The sequence below is a fragment of the Labeo rohita genome, chromosome 8 (genome assembly GCF_022985175.1).
Source record: "Labeo rohita strain BAU-BD-2019 chromosome 8, IGBB_LRoh.1.0, whole genome shotgun sequence".
In the NCBI taxonomy this organism is placed as follows: domain Eukaryota; kingdom Metazoa; phylum Chordata; class Actinopteri; order Cypriniformes; family Cyprinidae; genus Labeo; species Labeo rohita.
The window spans coordinates 11,223,349-11,250,006 of record NC_066876.1 but is presented as its reverse complement, the minus strand read 5'-3'; the positions used below and the strand labels follow the sequence as shown (position 1 = coordinate 11,250,006).

At 36.2% G+C, this 26,658-nt stretch overlaps 2 protein-coding genes across 2 annotated transcripts in view; one reads left to right on the top strand and one right to left on the bottom strand.

Moving 5' to 3' along the window:
• Positions 1–4,146: 4,146 nt before the first annotated feature.
• On the top strand, positions 4,147–13,528 carry sb:cb288 (uncharacterized). Its single transcript, XM_051117490.1, has 5 exons — positions 4,147–4,347; positions 5,417–5,465; positions 5,551–5,619; positions 10,882–10,966; positions 12,494–13,528. Exons 1-5 carry the CDS (start codon positions 4,279–4,281, stop codon positions 12,546–12,548), a joined length of 327 nt encoding a protein of 108 aa, XP_050973447.1. The 5' UTR covers positions 4,147–4,278; the 3' UTR covers positions 12,549–13,528.
• A 179-nt stretch (positions 13,529–13,707) lies between these two features.
• npc1l1 (NPC1-like 1) overlaps positions 13,708–26,658 on the bottom strand; it is a 19,215-nt gene continuing 6,264 nt past the window's right edge. Inside the window, exons 3-19 of the mRNA XM_051117489.1 lie at positions 25,417–25,681; positions 24,684–24,784; positions 24,428–24,600; positions 24,216–24,344; positions 23,563–23,745; positions 22,935–23,049; positions 22,330–22,595; positions 21,851–21,940; positions 21,538–21,728; positions 19,991–20,118; positions 19,748–19,880; positions 19,569–19,627; positions 19,172–19,322; positions 17,571–17,802; positions 17,338–17,451; positions 17,071–17,233; positions 13,708–14,730 (exon numbers count right to left, since the gene is read on the bottom strand). Coding sequence (XP_050973446.1) covers positions 14,588–14,730; positions 17,071–17,233; positions 17,338–17,451; positions 17,571–17,802; positions 19,172–19,322; positions 19,569–19,627; positions 19,748–19,880; positions 19,991–20,118; positions 21,538–21,728; positions 21,851–21,940; positions 22,330–22,595; positions 22,935–23,049; positions 23,563–23,745; positions 24,216–24,344; positions 24,428–24,600; positions 24,684–24,784; positions 25,417–25,681 — 2,636 coding nt within the window. The 3' untranslated portion in view covers positions 13,708–14,587. The remainder of the gene's footprint in view (positions 14,731–17,070; positions 17,234–17,337; positions 17,452–17,570; positions 17,803–19,171; positions 19,323–19,568; positions 19,628–19,747; positions 19,881–19,990; positions 20,119–21,537; positions 21,729–21,850; positions 21,941–22,329; positions 22,596–22,934; positions 23,050–23,562; positions 23,746–24,215; positions 24,345–24,427; positions 24,601–24,683; positions 24,785–25,416; positions 25,682–26,658) is intronic.

Here is a 26,658-nt window from a genome sequence, read left to right as displayed (position 1 = left end):
CTGCCATGTGCTCCTCTTGTCCTGCCTCCTTGTTTCCTGTCACCACGCCCCTTTGTTTAGTTTTTGTTTGTCTAAGTGTTGTCACCTGTTCCCCTCTTGTTTGGTCCTCGTCTGTCTGATTGTTCTCACCTGTTCCTCATGTCTCCCTTTCTCTCTTGTTTTGCCAGTTCGTTGAACAACTTCACTGCATTTGCTAGTTTGTCTGTCTAATACTCAGTAGTGCATTGTTTTTGTGGCTTTGCAACCTCGTGTCTTGTCCTGTCCAATCCTGTCTTGCAGGCTGAGCTCCTGGTCTGCTCCCTTATCTGCCACACAGCTAGACCTGAGCTGTGAGAGCATGTGTGTGGAGTGGTTGAGCCCTGTGTTCCTGTCAGGACATTGTTGCTAACTTCAGGCCTCCAGCTCTGCTGCCTTCACTGCTCTCTAGCTTTCTGCCACCCTGGGCTGCCACTTTCCCCCAGCCTGCTAGCCCCTGTGCCTTGTTGTTACTTACTGTTTGGATTGTGTTCACCTCTCCCCTCCTCACCCCTTCTTGTGTCCCGTCAATAATTTCTGAATAAACCTGATAACACTCTTTCTGCATTTGAGTCCTCCTTCAGATATCCTGACAAGGTTATCATGCACAGATGAAAGGCAGAAGAAAAGGTACAAAACTGTCACTGGGGTTATACATTTTAACAGGTGAAATAATATGTATGCTTTAGGTACTAACAAGCACTAATAATATTTAACTTTTATGGGTAAACAAAGTTGAAAGATGTACCTTTCAGCTTTTTTTTACCTTAGGGTATAGCCGCAGTGACAGCTTTGTACCTTTTTTCTGAAAGTGTGACCATATATCAGCTAGAAACACAGTCAATGTGATTGATTCACCCCCGTTCAAGGTTCACGGGTCAAACTAGTAATTCCACATTTTAAAAACTCCACCCTTTCATAAACATTTCTCAAGTCTAGCCCATACACTTACACTCTGTGCTAACATTACTCTGGACATTTTTAGAGGCTTAACCCTTCTTCCATTTGTATGATGTATTGTTTACCCTCTGAACAACTGGAAAAAGAAGCTTTCATGTTGACATGCATGTTGCCCAAGACACACTGAGAAGCAGATTGTTTCTACATTTAGCTATGTTAATTGCAATCTTCAGCAGGGAGAACCAGTAATTTTGGTCTTACATAATATTGCTGTATGTGTGTGTATACATCACTGAGAGCGAAAGCCTGTGGTCAAAGGCCGTTTCTCACTCTTCCATTTCTGCTTTCTCTGATGTCAGAACATCAAAAAAGAGAACTGTGATTATGAAGTAAATCAGAATCAGAATTAGCAGAAAAATATATAAAAATTACAGAAATGAATTGCAGAACACAGTCTTTGATGATGTTTCCTGCCCGTTTCTTCACTCTGGAGTTGTACAAGTCTTGAAGGTTGGGCAGGTGCACACCAAAGATTCTTTCTGCTGTCCTAACAGTCCGTTGCAGTCTTCTTATATCTGATTCGCTGGCTGCCCCAAACCAGACAGTTATAGAAGAGCACAGAACTGACTCAATAACAGCTGAGTAAAGCTGTCATCAGTGCCTGTGGTAGACTGAACTTTTTCAGTTGACGAAGGAAGTACAACCTCTGTTGGCCTTGTTTCACAGTGGAGTCAATGTGAATGTCCCACTTCAGATGCTCGAAGATGTTAGTTCCTAGGAGCTTGAATGAATCCACTGCAGCCACAATGCTATTCATGATGGTGAGAGGAAGGTGAGTGCAGGGGTGTTTCTTGTGAAGTCCACTGTCATCTCTACAGTTTTGAGCGTGTTGAGCTCCAGGTTGTTGTGACTGCACCAGACAGACAGCTGCTCAGCCTCCTGTCTGTAAGATTTGTCGATTGATGTAATGGGTCACTTGCAACAATAAATCACCCTCTTTATGATGGTGTAGAGTAGACAGTGTGTCATAATCATTTGCTTAATGGATGTCTGATCTCAAACTACCATTTAAGAAAAAAAGGAAATATGTGAAATATGGACAAACCCAGCGATTGCCTTGTTTTGACCCTTGTTTTGGTTGGGTTAAATGCAGGGTTGCCAGGTTTTCACAACAAAACCCGCCCAATTGCTACTCAAAACTAGCCCAAGACTAGCCATAATTCCGTTTCGAGGGGTTTCCGGGGGATACAATCCATGTCTTTTGTCGGGGTTCCCCTGGTAAATTCACATTTCAGAGGCTAAACGTGACATTATTTGGGTCGATTCAACCTGCAAACATCAAAAACAACCCGTGGCAACAGTGTTACAATTTCTCTGAGTATACAGGTGCAACCCGTGGAAAAGTTAATTTATTTCAGTAATTCAACTCAAATTGTCATCAATCTTCACAATTAAAAGAACCAAAGATTTAAACTACTTCAGTCTGTGTGCATTGAATTTATTTAATACACAAGTTTCAAAATTTGAGTTGAATTACTGAAATAAATGAACTTCTCCATGACATTCTAATTTATTGAGATGCACCTGTATATGACTGCAGCAGACCAGAAATCTCCAAAATGTGGCGGGAACTTCAAAAGTGGGCCTCCAAAATGGGGCGGGATCGGGAGCTCAGGGGAAAGGTTTTACTCTATCGCTATGTTTTAAGCAACGGGGGCGTACCGGGGCTTGAAATTCGCAGGGTAGGAGGGGGTAGTGACGCTGGGTGTAACTAAAAAGGTAAAATTTTCCGGTGAGGTCCGGTTGGGGAGCTACAGAACGGCCCGACGATCTCATGTCGCATAATCCTATTAACGGTTTATCTGCCATGCTATTCTGCAAAAAGTGCAGTCAGTTTCGCTGGTTAAGTTAGGGCAAGGTGTGGGGTAGGTTTAGGGCTTAGCATTTGTGTAGCATAGTGTGGGAAATCAACACTGTGATTGACACAACTAATAAAATCTTTAAAGTCAGCTGTGCGACGGAGTTTGCGCTGAAGTGGATTGAGGGGGGAAATGGTGCATGCGTGTCCCCAACCCTAAACTTAGCCCTTACTATAAAACAAAAACAGTATTATTGTTGTACAGTGTGACAAAAATAATGTTAGATTGATGTGCGCATGCCCAGTAGCTAGAGCTGTAGCTTTAACCGCGCCCACCCCGTTTTGGAGCTCCGCCCCCATTTGGAGATCTCCAGGCTGCAAAATCGCGGACTTGACAACACTGGTTAAATGTTTAACCCAACCTTCTGGGTAGTTTTATTTAACCAGCTATTGCTTAAATTACTGTATTTCTTGCTTAAAATGAACCCAGAATAGGCTGGAAATTAACATTTATTAATATTTTCAATAATAAACATTTATTAACACGTTGAATAAATAATTATTTAATTATTCCACATTCCACTCTGTACATAAATACCGGTTATTTTACTGGCTTTGCAATTTAGTAAAAAATTATTTAAATACATTAATATTTTGTAAATAACAACAGTATTTAATAATAACATTAATAAGTTGTGTTATTAAAGAGCAAGTTACTATATGTAAAACAAGGTTTCTGCAACTAGATGGCAGTGTAACACAGTAATGTGTTGTACCAATAGGAATTTACTGTTTTAAGCTAAGCCCATTGTATGTGCTGAAGGTATATATTCCACACACACAAAAATAAAAAGGTCTGTCATTATTTACTCACCCTCACGTCATTGTTGTCATTTTGTTCCGTGGAACACAAACGAAAACGTTTTTGAACAATCTTCACGCAGTTTTATACAATTTCTTCCATTCTCCCATCCTCATAGCGACCGTGTTTGTCAAAGAAAAATAAAAAAAGAAAAGAAAAAGAAAAAAAAGGTAAAAAACAAAACAGGATAAGCAATCTATGTGCCACATATTCCAAGTCTTCTAAAATCATAAGACAGCTTGATATGTGAGGAATAGAGTAAAATCTAAATAGATATTTCAACAAAATATCTAACATAAATAAATAAATAAATAAAATAACGATCCTTCAAACGCCATGACTTCTTACTTAATATTATTAATTTATAATTAATTAATTTATAATTCATGCTTGTCAAGACAGATTGGGAACAACTTTTTCTACAGTTGGGGAAAAAATTATACTCTGATTGAACGGTTCTGATTATACAAACTTAACTACAGCCGGATAGTTGCCCCGCCCACTAACTGTACTTACCCCGCCCATTCGGAAAGCAAGCTAAGGCGGATTTTACATTGTTTTGTTTGAGTCTCATTCGCTGTTTCGCTCGTTTTGCACAGGGTTCGTGATGATTACGGGAGGAAACACAAACACGCGCTGAAACATGTGGACGGAGGTGAGAAACAACAACAGCTCAGTTCATGAAGAACCACGGGACCACAATCTCACCCAGGTACAAGCAAACACAAGAAACAATAAACTTCTCTGCACTTCATTTGTTAGAAGTGCTAAATGCTCCACCTGTTTACAGGCTCTTTAAAGACAGGGCATTTTTAGGAGGAGTAATATGCATTTTAATGCAAATGTAGAAATTAGGTTAGTGTATCAGTGTAACACTTTGTGTGTTTTTTTTATTAGTAACAGTTGTTCAGTGAAGAAAGCATTACATCTTGAAATACTTAGGAATGTATTTACAGCACAGATCAAATGTTTAAGAAGCAAGACTTCTTGGGAAGCAGTGAATCTCTCTTGCTCCCTCTCTTTCTCTGTGTTTCATTTCCTGTCTTCCAGCATGTTTTGGAAACTTTCAGTCATGACATAGTTTCTTATCTTTGTTAAACGACTGTGCTGGGACATGCTCCCCTCTCTCTCTGTCACACTTCAGTGCTTTGATAGAATAGGTTCTGTAGAGGTTCAAGTCAAATTTCCACAGTTTTAATACTACTTTTGACAGATATGTTAAATTGATGTACACTTATATTTAAATACTCTAGCTGTAGAAAAAGCTGCTTAATTGTACAAAGGACAGGTCTCCCCTCATGGAAGCCACTTTGTTGGAAACACAATACTACTCACTTTATCTTCATAACTAGACATTTTCTGTGACAGAATCAATAAAACAGGTGAGAAATATCCACCTTATTTTTCCTGTAAGAGTAAGCACGGCCATTAGTAAAATGAATGTGTTTGGCTTCCGGTCTCATCGTCTTCCAGCTATTTTAAGCTGTACAAAACAGCTTGTTTTGCTGCTTGATATTGCAAACTGGTGTGTGTTTACCATGTTATTTTAATGTATTTTCTTATTATTTTAATTATGTAATCACTGGTTTGTAGTGCAAACAGTTTTACCATTTACTGCACGCTACGGCGGCTTAAGAACCGGAAGTCTTAACACATTTAAAAATAAAGGTGGATAAATATGGGGATGGGTGTATAATGTCTACAATGCAGTTCTTCAAAGATAATAATCAAGTCCCACCCATTATTTTCTCACTGAATAGCCTGTTGTTTTCTCTCTTCAGATAGTTTCCCCAGTGTCTTCGTGGCTTCCTTTCAGCTCTGATAAAAATGGTAGTACATCAAACAGCCTTAATTACATCATGTTAATGGTAGTTTGCACACGCGTGCTTTAAGATCTTCTTTATTGTCTCTAAAGGCACAGTTACTGCCAGTCCACCCCCTCTTGCTGAGACCCCCATGAAGAGAGAGAGTGGAATCATACCAGGTACAATCTCACGCTCTCATTTTTGAGGTTCGCAACAGTGACCATTCACTTTTTTTAAGCTACACTACCATTCAAAAGTTTGGAGTCTGTAAGATTTGAAAAAAAAAAAAAAATTTGATATATATATATATATATATATATATATATATATATATATATATATATATATACAACCCCTGGCAAAAAGTATGGAATCACCCCTCTCAGAAGATGTTCATTCAAATGGTTAATTGTGTAGAAAAAAAACAAGCACATATATGCAACAAAACAATTTTCACTCAACAATCCAAACTTCTGGCTGTATAAAACATTTTTAAAAAAAAAAAAGAAAGAAAGATAACTATAGTCAATTACAACTGTTTTTACAGATCACACAGAGGAAAAAAATATGGAATCACAAATCTGAGGAAAATGATATGGAATTACCAAATAAAAACACTACTAGTACTTTGTTGCACCACCTCTGGCTTTTATAACAGCTTGAATTCTCTGAGGCATGGATTTAACTAATGACAAACAGTATACTTCAGGGGTCACCAAACTTGTTCCTGGAGGGCCAGTGTCCTGCACAGTTTACCTCCAACTTTCCTCAACACACCTGCCTGAAAGTTTCAAGTATACCCAGTAAGACCTTGATTAGCTGCTTCAGCTGTGTTTGATTAGGGTTGGAGCTAAACTCTGCAGGGACACCGGCCCTCCAGGATCGGGTCTGGTGACCCCTGGTATACTTCATCAATCTGTCTCCAGCTTTGTCTTATTGCAGTTGCCAGATCAGCTTTGCAGGTTGGAGCCTTGTCCACCACAGATTTTCAATTGGATTGAGGTCCGGACTATTTGCAGGCCATGCCATTGACATTATGTCTTTCCTGTAGGAATGTTTTCACAGATTTTGCCCTATGGCATGATGCATTATCATCCTGAAAATTGATGCTATCATCACCAAACATCCTTTCAATTGATGGAATAAGAAAAGTGTCCAAAATCTCAACATAAACTTGTGCATTTATAGAAGATGTAATGACTGTCATCTCTCCTATACCTTTACCTGACATACAACCCCATATCATTAATGATTGTGGAAATTTGCATGTTTTCTTCAGGCAGTTGTCTTTATAAATTTCATTGGAACGGCACCAAACAAAAGTTCCAGTATCATCACCCTGCCCAATGCAGATTCGTGATTCATCACTGAATATAGCTCTCATCCAGTCATCCACAGTCCAAGATTGTCTTTCTTTAGCCCACTGAAACCTTGTTTTTTTCTGTTTAGATGTTAATGATGGTTTTCGTTTGGCTTTTCTGTATGTAAATCCCATTTCGTTTAGGCAATTTCTTACAGTCCGGTCACAGACATTGACTCCACTTTCTGCCCATTTGTTCCTCATTTGTTTTTTTTTTTGTGCATTTTCTGTTTTCAAGGCATATTGCTTTAAGTTTTCTGTCTTGGCGCTTTGATGTCTTTCTTGGTCTACCAGTACGCTTCCCTTTTACAACCTTTCCATTTGATTTGTACTTGGTCCAGATTTTAGACACAGCTGACTGGGAACGACCAACATCTTTTGCAACATTCCGTGAAGATTTACCTTCTTCGAGAAGTTTGATAATCCTCTCCCTTGTTTCAACTGACATCTCTTGTGTTGGAGCCATGAGTTATGTCAATCATCTTGGTTCAACACATCACTAATGTGTGCAAGCACTCTTTTTTAACTGCAGACTAATTAGCAGTTGTAATCAGACACAGGTGTTTGTTTTAGAAATGCAAAGTGCATGGTGATTCCATATAATTTTCCTCAGATTTGTGTGATTCCATATTTTTTTCCTCTGTGTGATCTGTATTTGCATTTTTACAAATATTTTATATATATATAGAATATTTTTACAATTTTTTAAAATATATTTTTGTCAGTGATATATATATATATATATATATATATATATGACAGACATGTATCAGTCCACCCAAACACTCATTTGCTGACTGAGAGGTTTATATAAATTAAAACTGTTTTATTTGTGATTCTAACGTGACATATGCCTCCAAAGTCCTGTCAGAATAAAACCTAAGGAAAGATGATTTATCTGTGACCTCTACACACTTAGTGCTTCGTCTCCTATGGATGATGTTTGTCTTTTTCATGTTCTGAGAAGAGTGGAGATCAAGTGTGAAGGTAAAGGAGAAGTCCACTTCCAGAACAAAAATTTACAGATAATGTACTCACCCCCTTGTCATCCAAGATGTTCATGTCTTTCTTTCCTCAGTTGTAAAGAAATTGTTTTTTAAGGAAAACATTTTAGCATTTTTCTTCATATAATGGACTGATATGGTGCCCCGAGTTCCAAACTCCAAAATGCAGTTTAAATGCGGCTTCAAATGATCCCAAATGCGGTTGTAAAGAATCCCAGCCAAGGAAGAAAGGTCTTATCTAGCGAAACGATCGGTTATTTTCATAAAAATAATACAATTTATATACTTTTTAATGTCAAACGCTCATCTTGTCTTGCTCTGCCTGAACTCTATTTTTTTTTCCGGTTCATGACAGTTTGGGTATGTCGAAAAACTCCCATCTCATGTTCTTCCTCAGAAAATTTACATAATTTTCTTTAAGAAAGAAAGACATGAACATCTTGAATGACAAGGGGGTGAGTACATTACATGTAAATTTTTGTTCTGGAAGTGAACTTCTGCTTTAATCATTTGATTTTACAGCATTTGCTGGGAAGAAAAGACAAGGGGTTATTTTGTGTAAAAATATCAAGCTCAATGTATTCTCAAAAACCACTGTATACACAGCATTTCTAGAGAAATCTGGTTGTACTGAGAAGTATTCAAGAGTGTGTGGGTATGTGGGAAAGGATACTGTTGAATTGTTATTAAACACTTGGAATTTCTGGACAAGGGCAGAGCGTCAGAGGCTAAATTCATTTAATGAGGATACATCCTCATTTGTTTGCTAAATGTGTCATTTATTGGCCACACAAAGTGAGACTTAAAATGTCTAAATTTCATTCCATTACAAAAAAATACTAAACTAACTACCTGCAAACAAAGAGAAATATCACTTTTTTTATTTTACTTCATACCTAATGTTTATGTAAACAAGATTAAGTTAGAATGATGTCGAAATATTTTGAGAATAATGTTAAAATTACGAGAATTAAATGATAGAATTTAAAGTTATATTTTGAGAGTATAGCCTGTATTGTGCATGCAAATGGCCCGGATTGGGAGCAGTGGAAGCAGTTGCCAGGCCACCGGAATTCATTTGAGTATATGTAGGATTATTAGCTGAAATCATGTGTTATACTCACAGGGACAGTATGTTTGCAAATAATATTTCATGTCTTTGATTGCATTCGCTATTTATGCACTGTGTGCAGAATTATTGTCTTCATGTATTCCTGTCCTCATGTATTTCACAACAGTATTGCATTCTTCTCATGGGCATTTAATAATTTTAGACTTTTCAGTCTGGGTTAAATATCTTTTTTGGCTCATTTTAGCTGTAAAAGAAAACATGCCTAATAATTATGCACACCTGAATATAAGGAGTTTTTCACTTCCAGCCTTCACGGACAATTGTATATCACATATAAATGATTAAATACAAAATTAACAGTAGTTATTAAGACTGATGTGGTTTGGAATTGGTAAAATGTGTTTGGAAAAAAAATATGACCAGAATATCAACATGCCTAATAATTCTGCACACAGTGTAGTGTGCCACCCCCCCTAATAATAGCAATAAGCTTTGTGCTTTTGGTACTTTTAATACAAAACAAAGTCTCGGCTTTTAAAATCAGTTTTATAGCGAAATACAAACTGTGTGTCTAACAACGTTTTTCAAGCTCTTTAATGTGGCGGCACAGATTGCTGTGTTCATGTGAATCAATTCATTAAATATACAGTTTTCTTTGTGAAAATTACACCACCTACTCTGCAAAAACGTCTGTGGCGTTCAACCTTTCATTTCTCACATGTATTTATTTAAAAACAACAATAAAACGTTCTAAAAGTTGAAGTGGACTCCAACTTAATAACATACTGTTACTGATATTTTTGCCTTTTCGGAGGCATATAACATTAAATGACTATTCACAAGCTGTTTTATTCATGGTATAATACAGTAAAAGATTGGACATAATATTTAACATCTTCTATTCATTATTTGAAGGGCACCTGTCAACCAGTAATCACATTAATTGTTGCTTTGTTGCTTTTTATACAACACAGCTCAGCTTTCAAATTCTTTTCACAAATTTTATCACAAAATACAAATTATAAATGTGTGTTTTCTCTTTATTTCAAGGTTATAGCAAGATATAAAAGTGAAGGAACATCAGAAGGCATGAAAAAAAAACTGCCACTTAAACTGAAGCGAATACAGTGATCTGTCACACCACATTTAAGAGCATGAAAATCACATTATTGTAAGACATATTATTTGTATTTTGATATAAAACCGACAGAATTCGAAAGCTGAGACTTTGGAATATCTCCTGCAATAGGCTAGAATATACTAACAAATATTATAACTAATTTTGTAATTGCTACAAATAAATTCTTGTAATTTTAATTTCAAAATATTTTAACATTTCAACTTTATTCTCATATTTTCAACTTTATTCTTGAAATATGACTTTAATCTCAGAATCTTAGTTTTTTTTTTTTCTTTTTCAATGTGGCCTGACCACAGTGTGTAAGAGAACATGAATTTGAGAACAGTTTTTTTTTGTGTGTGTGTGTGTGTGTGTGTGTGTGTTTGTCCCCCCCCCTTCTTGTTTCAGCCTCTCCGCTCACAGGCTCAAACAGGTTTCCAAGTCATCGCTGGAATTTTCCACCATCCCCCCCCATTTCCTCATTTCACCATATATCTCTTTAAGCACACACTGTTTATGTCTATATATGCCTTAACATTTCAGGGTCAGTCTCCTTAATGAAATACTCTAATGAATAGCAAACTGACTGTTCTTTCCCATTTAGTGGGACCTTTGACCTTTCACATGCGTAAGATTGGTGCATAAAGCAGCTGTGATGATTTATAAGTAGGAGGTGTTTATTAACAGTAGCAGAGTGTCCAAGTTGAATTTTTCACTGGAGCTACCAGTAATTTTTGAAGTGCAGACAAAGAAACTGCAGCCTGTCACACTCTGTCACACTGATCTCATCTCTGGGTAGAGGATACAGATTACGTGCCTCTGTGGACAAATGTATTTTTAGGCTGCAGACAGCAGTGTAAGAGGTGTATATTTTTGTGTTTGCAGGTGCAATTGCTGCAACAGTGTTCATAGGCTTTCTGTTAGCCCTTTATGCTGTCCTTTGGAAATGCATGGTTACGCAGCCGAAAAGGTAGGAAGTAAATGAAACTTTCACAAGGTGCAAATGCGGTGTTGTTTTGTTGCGTTTTGTTTTGCTGTGTGCTTTGTTTTTGTTTTGCTTTGTAATTTTTTATTTTGTTTTTTGTGTTTGTTTGTTTAGTTTTTTTTTGTTTTGCTATGTGCTTTTTGTTTTGTTTTGCTTTGTGCTTCTTACTTTTTGCGTTTTTTTTTTTTTTTTTTTTTTTTTTGCCATGTTTTTGTGTTGTTTTGCTGTTCTTTTTTTTTTTTTAAATATTTGTTTTGCTTTGTTTTTGTTTTGCTTTATTTTTTTTGCATTTGCATTTTTATTGTTGTTTTGCTGTGTGCTTTTTTATTTGTTTTACTTTGTTTTGCATTTCTTTTTTCTTTTGTTTTACTTTATTTTTGTTGTTTTATTGTGCGCTTTTTGTTTTTTTGCTGTGGGCTGTTTTTGTGTTTTTGCTTGTTTCGCTTTGTATTTTTGTTTTGTTTGCTGTGTGATTTTTTTTTTTTTTTTTTTTTTTTTTTTTTTTTTTTTTTTTTTTCTTTTTGCGTTTTTTTTTGTTTTACTTTGTTGTTTTGTTGTGCGCTTTTTTTGCTGTATGCTTTTGGTCTTGTTTTTTTGTATTGTTTTTGTTTTGCTTTTTACTTTGTTTAGCGTTTTTTTTTGGTTTTACTTTGTTTTTGTGTTTTGTTTTGCTGTGTTTTGTTTTTGTTTTGCTTTGTGCTTTTTATTTTCTTTTGTGTTTTTAGTTTTTAATTTTTGTTTTGCTTTGTGTGTTTGTTTTTTTGTTTTGCTATGTGCTTTTTGTTTTGTGTTTTGCTTTGTGCTTCTTACTTTGTTTTGCATTTTTTTGTACTTTTTTTTGCCATGTTTTTGTGGTGTTTTGCTGTGTGCTTTTTGTTTTCCTTTGATTTCACATCGTTTTTCTTTTTTGTTTTGCTTCATCTTTTTGTTTGTTTTGCTGTTTTTTTTTTAAATATTTGTTTTGCTTTGTTTTTGTTTTGCTTTATTTTTTTGCATTTGCATTTTTTATTTTTGTTTTGCTGTGTGCTTTTTTATTTGTTTTACTTTGTTTTGACAAGAACTGTTAAACTGTGTCAGAAAGAATCTGAACATTTTGATAAGGCCATTCTTCTGTCTCACAAATTGGGTTGAATAGCTGTCAGCTGTTACATTTAAGTACACAATTAGATAATACCAGTTTAGATCAACCAATTACCAAGCAATGCTTAATTTTGTTCAGTCTGTGGTGTAAAAAGTTTGCATTAGCAGTTAAAGAAAAAACACTTACGCACATGGTCAATGCTCAAAGTGTCTAAATAATTTTTGGCCCAAAATTCTTATTAGTTTTACTGATAGTCCACTGTATGGAGTATTTTTGGGTATAATATATCACAGAGTTTACTTTATTTTGCTATCCTCACTCCTTACACAAACAAAACTGTAAACAAGTAAACAAAAATTCTATGGTAGAAAAAAATCTACCATAGTGTTTAAATACCATATTTCTTTGTTTTGTTTCACTGTCTCTATTAGGAGGAAAAAGCGAGTGAGCCTGAAGGCTCGTGAACAGAGATCTCTTACATGCTGACCTGTGGACGGGACGTCTGCCAGATATTCTGAGGCCTTCTCCTGCTGTGTATAAGCACCCTCATGAACTCTGTTCAGGTCTTAACGCACACTGTTTGAGACAATATTTCATGCATGAGGGAACTAGATGCTTGTGTTATACAAAATCATCAACAGATCAGTAACCACTGTGTTTCACCCATCAGGTTCCGGACTGGTCCATTTGACAGATCAGTACGTTATTCAGTTAGACCGAGGGAGTTACATTTAAGAAAATGGTCCTTAAAATGTGAAACTTAGTCATTAAACTGAATGATTTTGTGTGTGTATATAAAGGAATTAGCAAGCTCAAATGTGCTTTTGAGGTATGAATATTTTACTTCACACAGTGTGTCACAGCACAGAAAATGTCCACTAGATGGCAGATGGCTCAATGTTTTTTTTACATGATGGAACGTGGAAATCAGCCAAGATATACAGTATATTCAGTCTTTACAGGTTTATCTTTATAGGCTTGTGCGTTTGAGACGATTGTATTATTGCTGATAGCTGTGCTAATTAATACATGAAAGATGCAATCCATTTTAAAAGATAAGGCCCTTGTTTTTCTCTAAACATCCCCTTTGACCATAGTGAACTCTGCACCAGTGAGTGAGTGCGTGTGTGTGTGTGAGTAAGAGCGATTTTCTTTATGCAGCAGTATTGGTAGAAAGCAGCAGGTTTCTGGGTTAAAGTCTTTGGGTACGTGCATGCTTGTGTGAGTGTGAACGTAAGAATCGCACATTTTATTGCAGGTGCTTTGCACAATTGATATACTGTTACGTATTTTATTTTTCCTATGCGTCATTAGTTTCAGGGTCTCATTGTCAAGATTTGATTTTCCATTATTTTGGATTAGAATGTGTTACATTTTTTTAAGTTAGACTGTGTGAAACTTGTTTTTCATTGCACAGATGTTTTATGTAGAGTGATATGTGCCAATAAATGTGAACTTTGATTTGATTTACTGGAAGATAATTTTGTGATCTTGTAAAAGCTGTTATAGTGACAGGCTTAAATATTCAAATACTTGCTAGATAATGCAATATTCATATGAGAAGGCAATATTGCAGTTCAGTATAGTTTATTTCAACAGTGTTTTTAAATATTGTAATATTTACCTTGTAAAAACAGTCTTAAAATATACAAAAAAAAGTTCATTTATTATCTCTGAAATTAGTTACAATCATACAACCAATAAAGTGCTGTCAAAGTGCTTTATGGTTACTTTAACAGTAAACTGTAAACTTTGAATGCAAAGTTGAGATACTGAACTTTTGAGATAATAATATTGAACATTTAACGAGTTTATACAGAATGTACAAATACATACAGTGCATTTAATATTATTACAGTAATGCTTATAATACAAGAGCAGGTGCTCTCTATACTGGAGTGTTATGGAGTGTTTCTGTCCTCAACGAGACATGCAAAAATAACAGTATGAAACCTAAACCACAAAATTAAATATAACATTCAACAAATATTACACAATAAAAAAGTAAAATAATTACAAACTATTGTACTAATTTCCTTATTTCTAAAAGAGTGAAACTGAGTTCTGTTATCACTTTGTTTCAGGCGTGACCTGGGCAAGATAATCACTGGTAAAGATGATGGCGAAGCTTTGGCATGCTGAGTATCTCTCATGAACATTTTCAGAATGCGATAGATTGTTTTATAGCATAACGCAATGCTATTGAGTCCATATAAAGAGGTGTAGAGCTGGCATCGCAAGATGAGATTGTTTATAACGTTTCTGAGCCTGCAATTGGTTGCTTTTTTCCTGTAGTGTATGTAATAGCAGGTGATCTACGATTCGGAGGTATCTTCAATACAACAAATTCAGTGTGTTGGAAGAGGTAAATGAACTGGAAGGAAGAGGATGAGCAGTCTGTAAGAGGCTCTCAAAGTGTCAGTTTCAATTTTGGTGGATTCTTGGGTGTTGGGCACAGAAATTGACGTGTTTCCACTCAATTCGCACAACTTAAACGATGAAGGAAATGCAGTTAATTTCAGCCTTTACAAACTTGTGATATATTTTTCATGGTCTTCAAAAGAAATGTTGTCATATGCAGCTTTGTTGTCGAGTTCTGTCTCTTTGGCTTTCTCATTGGTTTTCTTCTCTTGAATCTGCAGCAGAACTGCATTGTTCACACCAGGACCTGAGCAACACAGACAGATGATTTTGCTTAATCAAACCCTGTTATGATACTCCAGATTTCATTTGGAATGCTAGTTCTTGTCACATAGTCTGAATGGAAATTTCCTGATGATTTTCTCACCCCCGTGTCATCCAAGATGTTCATGTCTTTCTTTCTTCAGTCAAAAAGAAATTAAAGTTTTTGAGGAAAACATTCTAGGATTTTTCTCCATAAAGTGGACTTCAATGGGAGTCAGTGGTGTGTTCACACCAAACCACTCGCTCTAGATCAGTGGTTCTCAACTCCAGTCCTCGGGGCCCAATGCTCTGCACATTTTGTCTTCCTCATTTAACGCACCTGATTCAGATTATCAGCTTGTTTGGAGAAAGATCCATGAACTGAACTGAATGTGTCAGATTCAGAAACATAAAAATTGTGCAGAACAGTGGGCCCAGAGGACTGGGGTTAAGATCCACTGATCTAAATTACTCACGGGATGTTTTTTACAAGAGTTGCGTGATCAACCATGGTGGAGATAACTATGATCACTGCTTCGTACTTCTTCTGGAATTCTCAAATACGCTGGAAAGCTAAACGCCAACATGTCTTCACAGCACCATCCAGACACGGATGAGTATTAATCCTGCATTATTGTGTGTGTAGAATTTTACTACTGTATATACTTTGTAGCCATGCTAAAAAAAAAAATACAACTACCACTACAACTGATTTAAATTGTTTTCTATGCTCCACATACCCATATCATAAATTTGGGCTACAATAATGCTTTCTTTTTTTTTTCTGATACAACCGATACAAGCTCCTCGCTGACTGGCTTGTGCTGAAGATGTAATTGAGGCGAATATTGTGCATTCGTGGCAAACGCGTTGCTCATTTCGCGTCATTCACATCGCCTTTCGTGAATTAATCTCTATTGTTTCATTGACTTCGTAATCTATTGCGCAAATAATTAAATTCGGGTCTTATCTAGTAAAACGATCTGTCATTTTCTAAAAAATAAAAACATATATACTTTTTAATAGGGCTACCCCTTAATAGTTGACTAACCATTAGTCAACGAGAAAAGGCTTGGTCGACCAACATTTTATTAGCCACTTAGTCTCAGAAAAAGATTTCTTCAGTAGGTGGTGAAGTCTTGCAGTCTGTGATGGACTGATCGTTAATGGTTGGTCTATGTGGTAATTTAGTAAATCAGGCAGGACATCCAAATGCTCACCTATCAATCATTCAATATGGATTATCATCTGAAAGATGTATGTATGTATGTAGTAACAACTTAGTGGCCGTTCAAACTAACGTTAACCTACAAAAAATGTGCACTATTCAAGTGTCTGTGCAAAGTGTGGAAGCTGAATAGTAGCGTGCTCACTGTATGACGGATGGAGGTGCTGGTGCTGTCACTTGCTCTTAAAATATTCCGTAATTTTTGGTCATACAGATAAAAGTAATGCATCTTTCAAATCTGTAAAGACTCGTAAAGATGTTTATTTGTGTGCACTCACAATAACAACTAAACGTTGCACTTTTGTAAAATAATGACAGCAAACAGGATGCGCTTTCTGCCGTCTCAGTCTCTGAGAACTTGAGCGCAAAACATCTAAACTCTCTTGCTTTACAGACATGAAAAATATATCTATAAAGAGTGAGACGTCTTCTTTTCAATGAACCAAATAAACAAATATTCTCAGATTATGTAATCCGTATGAAACATGCTTACAAGTGCATCACTACTGCGGAGATGACTTAATTTCTTAAGCCGAAAACAAAGAAAGCACTGGTTTAACAATAAATTATTAAAGTGTTAATTCAGCCTCCTTACTGTTTTTCCATGACACATTCATAATTGTTACCTCTGTCAGTGTGTTGTGGCAAGCTTTATACGTATGCTTGTGCCCTTAATAGGCTATATAAGCAATTAAAGGCTCATTATTATGATTTATATGGTTTATTAATGAATGTGCAACTAATAGTCGACTAATACTTAAAATGAACGACTACTAGTCAACCAGAAAAATCTTTAGTTGAGGGCAGCCCTACTTTTTAACCACAAATTCTCATCTTGCACTAGCTCTGTGATTCGCATCTTTAACACTGGGTTGGTACTTCCACCTGGAATGTTTTCCTCAAAAACTTTAATTTTTTTTGACTGAAGAAAGAAAAACATGAATATCTTGAATAACATGGGGGGGTCAGTAAATTATCAGGAAATTTTAATTGAACTAATCCTTTAACTAAAACAAACTCCTTTAACTAAAAATAAATAAAAATTAATTTCCAGTAAAATATAACTATCAGATGAAAGAAGTTGAATAAGTTGAAGATATGGTTCTAAAAACATACCAAAGAAACTGAGCAGCACGGGCAGAAATATGAGGCCGTGGGCCAAGCCGAGCAGAGTGATGACCAGATTGAGTCTGAAGAAGAAGATCTGGATGAGCTGTGCTTTAGCAAACGCCAACACCACTATTCCAGGTAGGTTGGTCATTGCAACTCCAGCAAATACCTGAAAATCAGAACATACACGCTTATGAAACAACACAACAACTGGACATACAAACTAATGCTTTACTGAGAATATCTCCACATCTTTGTGGTTATGGTACTCACCGCACTACCCATGTTAGCTGTTGCTTCCTTTGCCCTCTCCACCTTCGTGAGGCGAACACTGAGAGCAAATGAGCGTGTTAAATGAGACACAAACTCCACTGATATACCAACGGCCTAAGAAACAAACCAAGAGTGAGATGTTATATGAATGTTACAGATCGGTCCTGTCTACCGTCAGTGATTTTACGAACTGCAAACATGCAGGACATACAGTGTTTCTCCAAACCACTCACCGTCACAAGGTTGATAAGCGACACAGCGTTGAAGTCGATGCCCCACAATGTCATGACACCAACTGTATCCACAGTGATCATCACTATGGTGAGCAGGTTCAGAAAGCCTGATCTCAAGTCCATACCGAGCAGGATACAACACACAACGAATGTGGGAAGCAAACACATGCCGATGTTGAACAAACCCTCATTCACGATGGTCAGGTACTGTTCGTAATACACATACGTCACACTGGGAAATAAAAGAGTCATATGTTAGAGTCATACATTAATATGTTAGAATACCATGTATTATACTTGTTCAAAGAACTGTTATGGTGTTATTTTTTTTTCCCTTTGGCCAAATTTTAATCCACTTTTATACACTTTTGCAAAATTTTAAAAACAGTTCTTCTTATAACAGTTGTTCATGAGTTTGTTTGTCCTGAACAGCTAAACTGCCCACTATTCTTCAGAAAAATCCTTGAGGTCCCACAAATTCTTTGGTTTTTAGCATTTCTGTATATTTGAACCCTTTCCAGCAATGACTGTATGAATTTGAGATCCATCTTTTCACACTGAGGACAACTGAGGGACTATTACATTATTACATTATAACCCTTATTATATGCAACTATTACAAAATGTTCAAATGCTCACTGATGCTTCAAAAGGAAAACTTATGCATTAAGAGCTGGGGGTGTAAACTTTTGAACAGAATGAAGATGTGTAAATTTGTCTTATTTTGCCTAAATATCATATTTTTTCATTTAGTTCTGCCCTTCAGAAGCTACAGAAGATACTTACATGTTTCCCAGAAGACAAAATAATTTAAATTTACCCTGATCTTCAAATTTCAAAAGTTTTCACCCCCTGTCTCTTAATGCATCTGAAGAATCAGTGAGCGTTTGAACCTTCTGTAATAGTGGCATATGAGTCCCTCAGTTGTCCTTAGTTTGAAAAGATGGATCTCAAAATCATACAGTCATTTTTGGAAAGGATTCAAATACACAAAATTGATGAAAAACCAAAGAATTTGTGGGACGTGAAAGATTTTTCTGAAGAACAGCAGGTGGTTTAACTGTTCAGGACAAACAGGGGGGCTCATTATCACTAAACAAAAAAAAAACACAGCTGTGGTTTCTCTTGTGGACTATATGTAAGCATCTTTTATGTAAAATATATTATTCAGGTCAGTACTAAATAAAAAACAACAACACGCATCTACATGCAAATAATTACCATTTTGCAAGGTGTATGTAAACTTTTGACCTCAACTATATATATATACACATATACACATACACACATACTTTTTACATTTTATTGCACTACAAAGTGCACATTCATTTTGAATTTTCACTGGTGCCACCTTTAAAATAGCTGCGTGACATCCCTGCTACACACAGTAAATTCCATGCTGTAGTTGAATGAAAAATATGAATTAACTCTAGGATCCTTGATGCTGTTTTGCAATGTTATAAAGTAGCTCAATGACGTGTTATCATTCAGTAGTATCACATGAACTGATTATCGCTTGTTATCTAACCCTAAGGAAGAAGCAGCAAGGGTGAAGATGATAATTCTAGAAAGATAAGGGACGATTAGTTGTGGAAACCTACGTGTAAGGGAAGACCTCAAAGTCTGGAGAGGTGCCTGTGATGTTCCTCATGGTCTGTGTGATACTATGTGCCAGTTCTCTGGCCTTCTCCAGCGCTCCTGTGAATTCCTGCGAGTTGACCAAAGGAGTGTGGTAGGCCATGAACCGAGATGCTGAAAAGCAGAGAAATTCCATAATAAATCAAACACTTAAATGTATTTTATCTGAGTTGTTTGTAGACCTCAAAGCCTAGAAGACAATTAGCATTTAAGCGAGTAGCGGGAAACTGCTATTCTTACATTTATAACGGAAACCAATGCGAAATAGCCTACAAATTGACAAAATGATTTAGCAGTTCTGTAGAACAGCTGAGAACCAGTGCTATAAAAGGGGAATGCAAATTCATTTATGTATCTCACCTATTATTTCTCCAGTGTTTTTGTCTATAACCACAGCTTTATCATAAGCTCCCAAACCACTGGAAATAAAACAAAACATTTTAGTAACTGCATACATTTTGTTGACCATAATCATGAATATGTTTTAATCTAAACATTCATTCAGTCTTTTATGTGTCTGGTTTAGTTGCTTTCTGTACCCTTTCGGACACTGTAGGTCAGGTCTGTTGCCAAGAAAGTCTGGCAGGAATCTGTTAAAATCTTCAACGCTAGGTCGCAGAACCCCACTTTCAGGTGCAGTCATACACTTCTTGGTACACATGAAGAGACCCGCTGTCAAAGAAATGTCACATTTAGTTCTTTATGTATGTTGCACTGACACATACACATAATAAACAACAACGCTTTATATGTTAACTGCTAAATTATATAGACACACTTACTCTCATTGGCAGGACAAAATTCATCTTTGTTTGGGCCAGCCGTATAGATACGACAACATTTGGATCCAGGGTTCAGCCAGTCAATATAGTCATCCACCCAGGAGGATGCTGGGATAGCCAAGTAAGATCTGGAGCAATCAGTAAGATATTATTGTCAAATATGATATGAAGTCAAAGATGCATTAAATAGATCGATAGTGACACTAAAGATTGTTACAAACAATTGCATTTCAAATAAATGCTGTTCTATCAAGACAACTCTCTGAGGAGTTTAGCATGATAATGGATATGACAATGTTAATGTATTTGGTCTTGGCGGAATAGATCTGCTACGCTCCTGCTGTTGGTTATTGCTGCTTTTGTAGATTATTGCTGCTGCAAAGCAAGTACTGCCAATACATAGGCCAGTATGGTGTTGTGAGTATTTGAGACATACTGCTGCTGCACAAATAGCATATATAATAACCTACAGCAGGACTTTACAGATGGAGCTGGGGAGGTGGAGGGCTTTAGAGGCTGAAAGTGTGCTGCAAATTTCTCTAGTGTATGCTAACCAGCCATTTAAATGTAAAGCAGCAAGCTTACTGGCTGCATACTTTTGAACTTTCTATTAATCAAAGAATCCTGAAAACAATGGATCAGTTTCCACAAAATATTATTGCTTAATTCTTGAGTACCAAATTAGCATATTAGACTGCTACACACTGTGAAAATAAAAGATCATAGAGTCATACGTTATAGTCACACATTAATACATTAGAACAGCATGTATTTTACTTGTATGAAGAACTATTATGGTGTTGTTGTTTTTTTCTTTGGCCAAATTTTAATCCACTTTTGCATAATTTTTAAAAACAGTTCTTCGTTTCTTAAAATAGTTGTTCATGAGGCCCTTGCTTGTCCTGAACAGTTAAACTGCCTGCTGTTTTCAGAAAAATCCTTCAGGTGCCTCAAATTCTTTTCTTTTTTGATTTCTCTCAATGATTTTATGATTTTGAGATTCATCTATTCACACTTAAGACTGAGGAACTCATATGCAACTATTAGGACTGCACTCTGTATATTAGAATGATTTCTGTTGGATCGTGTGACACTGTATAATGTGACTACTGAAAATTAAGCTTTGCCATCACAGCAATACATTTTAAAATATATTTAAATATTAAGTTATTTTAAATTTGAATCATTTTTCACAATATTACAGTGGTTAATGTATTTTTAAATGTTGTATAAGAGTAGTAAAGTGAAGTAGTAAAGTAGTAAAGTAGTAAATATATATATATATATATATATATACATAATAATGAGTACATCATAAATACATTTTCAAAACTGTATTTTTGTCTTAACCGGAATCACTATGGTACACCTATAATACGTTTTTTGCAGAAGTAGCTCCGGCTACAATGTTCTTCCGCAAGACACGTAGTTCTATTTATTAACCGCTAGGGCGGCAAAAGTAACGGACAACTTTAAATAATACTTATTTTACATATTGCAAGTTTAAATTTAGTTATTACATATTATACAGTGCTTTTAGGACTCACCGATCAGGGTACTCAGTGGCGTATCGGATCTTTTGGGTGAGAGAGAACTGGTCACATCCCACACTGGAACACACTGCATTTATGCCCTCCTCACTGGTGAAATTGTACCCTCTGGTTGTGATAAAATACGTGGGCACACCAACCTCAAAATACTTATAGAGGTATGCAAAGTAGTCCAACATGTAGGAATCCTGATAATATTTACAAACAGACAGACAACACTGTAACTTAATATTCAAAAACTGAAAGGTTTTTTAATTGCCATTTTGGCCATTTTTATCGGCAGGCTAGGAGAGTAAACTTGTGTACTTACAGATGGCATGGCCAGTTCCTGATTTAATCCCACTTTTACATGAAACAAGAGGAACACACAAGCACAGAACATGGCAAGGAACACCACCATCTAAGAGAACAAGACATAATAAGATTAAACTATTACTAATTTGTTTATACAGAAGCATATAAAAGACAGAAAATCTCCCATTTACTCAACTGTGAATGAGTGTTTCTTCAATGGGCACTTTTAGCCACATTTACTAGTTTTACTTTGTAAAATTGTGTGTATTTAATGCATTTATTTTGTGTATTTAAAGTATTTATGTGGCACAAAAAAAAAATACATGCATTACTTTATATATTCACAGTGGATTAAATTTTCCAACTTTTCCAAGTTTCTTGTAAAAGATCAATTATTTTGAAATCTGTTGGTTAATAAAAATCCACCCTGGGACATAAAAGTGCCTGTAGTTGATGAAAGATGCTAATACAATTTCTTGTGAAGTAGGAACGTACCACTAATACTCTGCTGACAGGATTGAGCAGTAAAGGGGCATAGTATTTTTTCATTAATGGGAGTAGGACGCCCTGGTTGGGTTTGGACGGGCGTTGAGTTTTCACAGTAACGCAGCAAGCTATCTCACACCGGTTTGCATCTTGCCGCCGAGCATCAAGTGAGAGCACAGCCACAAAGGCAGTCATCTGTAGAATGAAGTCCATGAACACAGCCAGTGCCGCATATAGGGCAAAAGACCTCACTGCTGGCATAGTGCTCAAAGCACCTGCAAAGAGACAGTAAGTGTGTGTTTAGTCAGCCATATATAGGTTTCCTCATAGATGCAATTAATTTGAACCCACTGACTGCATTATACATGACGCATTCAGCTGAAAGTGCATTATTGCCTGTACTCTACATGACTCATATCTCTCTTTAATTAGGACGATACATATCTGCTGCATCATGTTTTGCTGACATGCGCAAGTGAGTAAAGGTCAGGCAGTATAATACAATTTCCTGACTTCTAATCATTAGATTTGAAAATTAGATTTTTTTTTTTCTCTCTTGTACTGGTGTTTTATTATGAGTTGAAGCAGAGATGGGATTAGTAGGAGATTCTCACCCAGGAAAAAACAAACAGATTCAGACAAACTGCAAAGCAGCATGCTGGGAGCCACATTTCCAAGAACTCGTCCAATCTGTTCCTCCCTCTTCTCTCCTGGTTTGCGCATATCTCTCTGATAGAGATTAAACATAGAAAGCATGTTTCATGACATTATAGTCATAGTAGTGGAGACATAAAGTAACATCTTGAAGTTCTAAAACAGAACATTATGGTAGATATATACTACCGTTCAAAAATGTTGGATTGGTAAGACTTTTTTTTATGCTCACTAATTTTGCTTTTATTTAACTGGTAATACAACAAAAACAGCAATAACAGTGAATATATTTTAAAATATGATTTATTCCGGTGATGATAAAGCTGAATTTTCAGCATAATTACTCTAGTCTTCAGTACTACATGATTGTTCAGAAATCTAATGCTGCTTCATATTTAATTTACCAGGATACACTTTTTTATGATTCTTTGATAAATAGGAAGTTAAAAGACAACATTTATTTGAAATAGTTATTTCTAAAAAAAAAAAAAAAAATCTGTCTGACCCAAACCTTTTGAATTGTAGGGTAAAATGCTGACTAAGAAAAGTGATTATATAAAAGAAGAAAACCCAATAAACTCAACAAACCTGATATTCCAGAACAAAAATGAAGATATTATCAGCTCCCACAGCAAGCACAAGGAAGGGTACGACCTGAAGAATAACCAGTGAGGAGGGAACCCCAATCCAGGCATAGAAACCCATAGAGGCAATGACAGAGCAGCCGACGACCAGAATGCCACCCAGTCCAACCAAGAACTTTGAGTCTACCTAATAAAACAATAATATGACCTTGTCAAAATAGGCTGATGGTAACTGATCTGAAATACTTGTGTATGTATTTAGTATGTATTTTTTTTCTTCTAGTAATAATAATAATACATTTTTATCAAATCTGTAAGTTTGTGTGTGTGAAAACATTCAGATGGAACCGCCTTTGTAATAGATTAGTTACATTTATTTTGGAATTAAATTATGTAACTTACTCCCCAACACTGGGTATTGTTAATAAAATAAACATCTATAACTAACAACATCAATATCTATTTTATTATTGACAACTATCTGTAGGCCTGGACTATTTTAATCGAGAATGTATTGATTGCTCAGAACACACTTAAAACTTGCTGGAGTTTCCATTAAGCTTTTATTTTAAGAAAAGAAATGCTTCTTCCTTTATTCCCGTTATCAGAAACGAGGAAATTCCCGGTAAGCCATTAACCAGTCTGTTACGCACTCACCAGGATACGTTTGCAGGATGAATATTCCCCAAGAGCCACAGCTATATAGAGGAAGATGACAGCATAGCTTATCATGAATATGGGGATATCCTCTGCAGTCGTTCTGTTGATCTCATCCTCCAAGGACCTCTGCACAGCACGAGACAGTTTGATTACGAGACTGCTAAACACACATCTTTGATTGTTACAGCACACAGTCAGCAAAGTCTCACCTCAGCCATGTAGGCAAATGTAAAGTTAGTTTTTGGGTTTTTCTGATATTCCTGCACAATATCAAGGAACCTTTGCTCCCACTCTTGAGCCACCTTAAATTTAACATCAGTTCGTGCGTAATTGTTTAGGGAGAAGGTAAGGATCAGGGCTTCAGCAGTGGTGTATTCCTCATCTGAAAATGGAATGGAAAGCCACAGTCAGCCCAGTGAATCTTTAAGATGGGGTGAAATGTTAGCAACCAGATTTGTGTCTTACTCTCATATCCTCCGACAGCCAGGAAGGGGAAGACAGGGGCTCCGTAGTCTGCCATACAACTCATGCCAAGGGCTGTGATGTCTTTAAATGATAATGGAGAGCTGTGGGCAAGCAGAATATACCTATTAAGGTTATGTGTGATATTGTTTTTATAAAGCAGTTCAATAACTTTTAATTGACCCAGTTCTTTTTTGTTTCTGAGCCAGTTGGTAAAAAAATGATTCAGTGGCTCATTCATAAGGAGTCACTTGTCCCCACCTTGTGACTGAACATTGTAACCTACAACCTGCCTCCTTAAAAAAAACAAAACAAACAAACAAACAAACAAAAAAAAAACAGCGTGCAAACTGAGTGAAAGAAACTGCGAAAAAATTCCACAGATTGGCGTAGTGTTGCCATGTCCACGGTTTTCCCACGGAATTGGGCTACTTTAACACTGTTGTGGCGGGTTGTAGCTATCTATTAAACGTAAAATTTAGCCCCTTGAATGGTAATTTTACCAGGGGAACCTCGCCAAAAATGCACGAGCATGATTTTTAAGGGGGGACCACCCTCAAAACGTGAATTGGCTACTTTGGGGCTAGCTTTGGATAGCAATTGGGTGGGTTTTGTTGCCAAAATCTGGCAACCCTGGCTTGGAACAAAAACTGTTTAGTGGAGCTTCAGCAAACTGGAAGTATCTCTGCGTGGTCTCTAAGGTAGGTAATGCGACAAGTACAGATATCTCACTTACTTTACGCAGTAGATGAAATGGTCCCTCCAATCCACCTCCTTAGTCACGCCGAGCTCTGTCATGTTTACTTTGGCGTTCAGGTTGTCGATGCTATTTTGGAAGTACTGTGGTAGACTGTTGACAGCACAGTCTGTTAAAGACGGGTTGTTTGGATTGAGCGGTGCATAGCAAACATCTTTAAGGCTTGCAGTGCGGTTTAGGTCATCTGACCAGAACTCAATTGCCTGGATTCTCTGCTGAAGCTCCAACAGCTCAATGATCAAATCTGTGAGAAAGAAACATATACAGTATATTTTAATAGGGCTTAAACACTGATTAGGACTAACATTACATGGTTATAATGACAGAACTATAAATGCCGTTTGCTATTTCACATCCTTTACATAAGCTACACGTCCAAATATAATCTTTACAGTGGTTCTCTTGGTAGCATAACAAAAAAAACTGTTCAAATTTTGGCAGAAAAGTAGTGATGGTTGCTTTAAAATACAATGAAGCTTCAAAACATGTACGAATCTGTTGTTTCGGAGCGCGAATTAATCTGGCCAAGTCAAGTGATTTCAACAAACGCAGCCACTGAATAAAAAATAAATAACAAAAAAGGTTATTGCGACTTTCAGTCTCACAGTTATTACTTTTTTTCTCAGAATTGCATGATACAAACTTGCAGTTCTGCTTTTTTTCTCAGAATTGCAAGATATATAGCTAGAATTGCATGATCTAAACTCGCAAATGTGAGTTATGAAATCAGACTTGCGAGACATTTTTTTTTCTCACAAATGCGAGTTTGTATCTCGCAATTCTGACTTGTTTCACACAATTCTGACTTTTTTTTCCTCAGACTTGTAATATAAAAAACAAATGCAAAATACAGTCCAGTTTTGAGAGGGAAAAAGACTGTTATGTTTTCAGAATTGCGAGTTTGTATCTCACAATTCTGACTTAATAATTCGCAATTCTGAGAAAAAAATTCTGAATTGCTACTTTATTTCTCAGAATTGCAAGTTCACGTTTCACAATTCTGAATTTATATCTTGCAGTTGCAAGTTTATATTACATAATTCTGAGAAAATTTTGCAAGTTTCTGTCTCACAATTCTGACTTTATAACTCACAATTGCAAGTTTATATTTCACAATTAATATCTCACCGAAAAAAAGGTAAGAATTGTGAGATATAAAGGGGAAAAAGTCAGACAAAAGTTAATTAATCTTTTTTTTTTTTTTTTTTAGTTCAGTGGCAG

Bases quoted from the DNA above. Each gene is read 5' to 3' on its own strand.
- sb:cb288 (XM_051117490.1), top strand. From the start codon at position 4,279: ATGTGGACGGAGGTGAGAAACAACAACAGCTCAGTTCATGAAGAACCA. The intron at 4,348-5,416 runs GTACAAGCAAAC...TTCTCTCTTCAG, and splicing joins GGGACCACAATCTCACCCAG to ATAGTTTCCCCAGTGTCTTC. The intron at 10,967-12,493 runs GTAGGAAGTAAA...TGTCTCTATTAG, and splicing joins ATGGTTACGCAGCCGAAAAG to GAGGAAAAAGCGAGTGAGCC.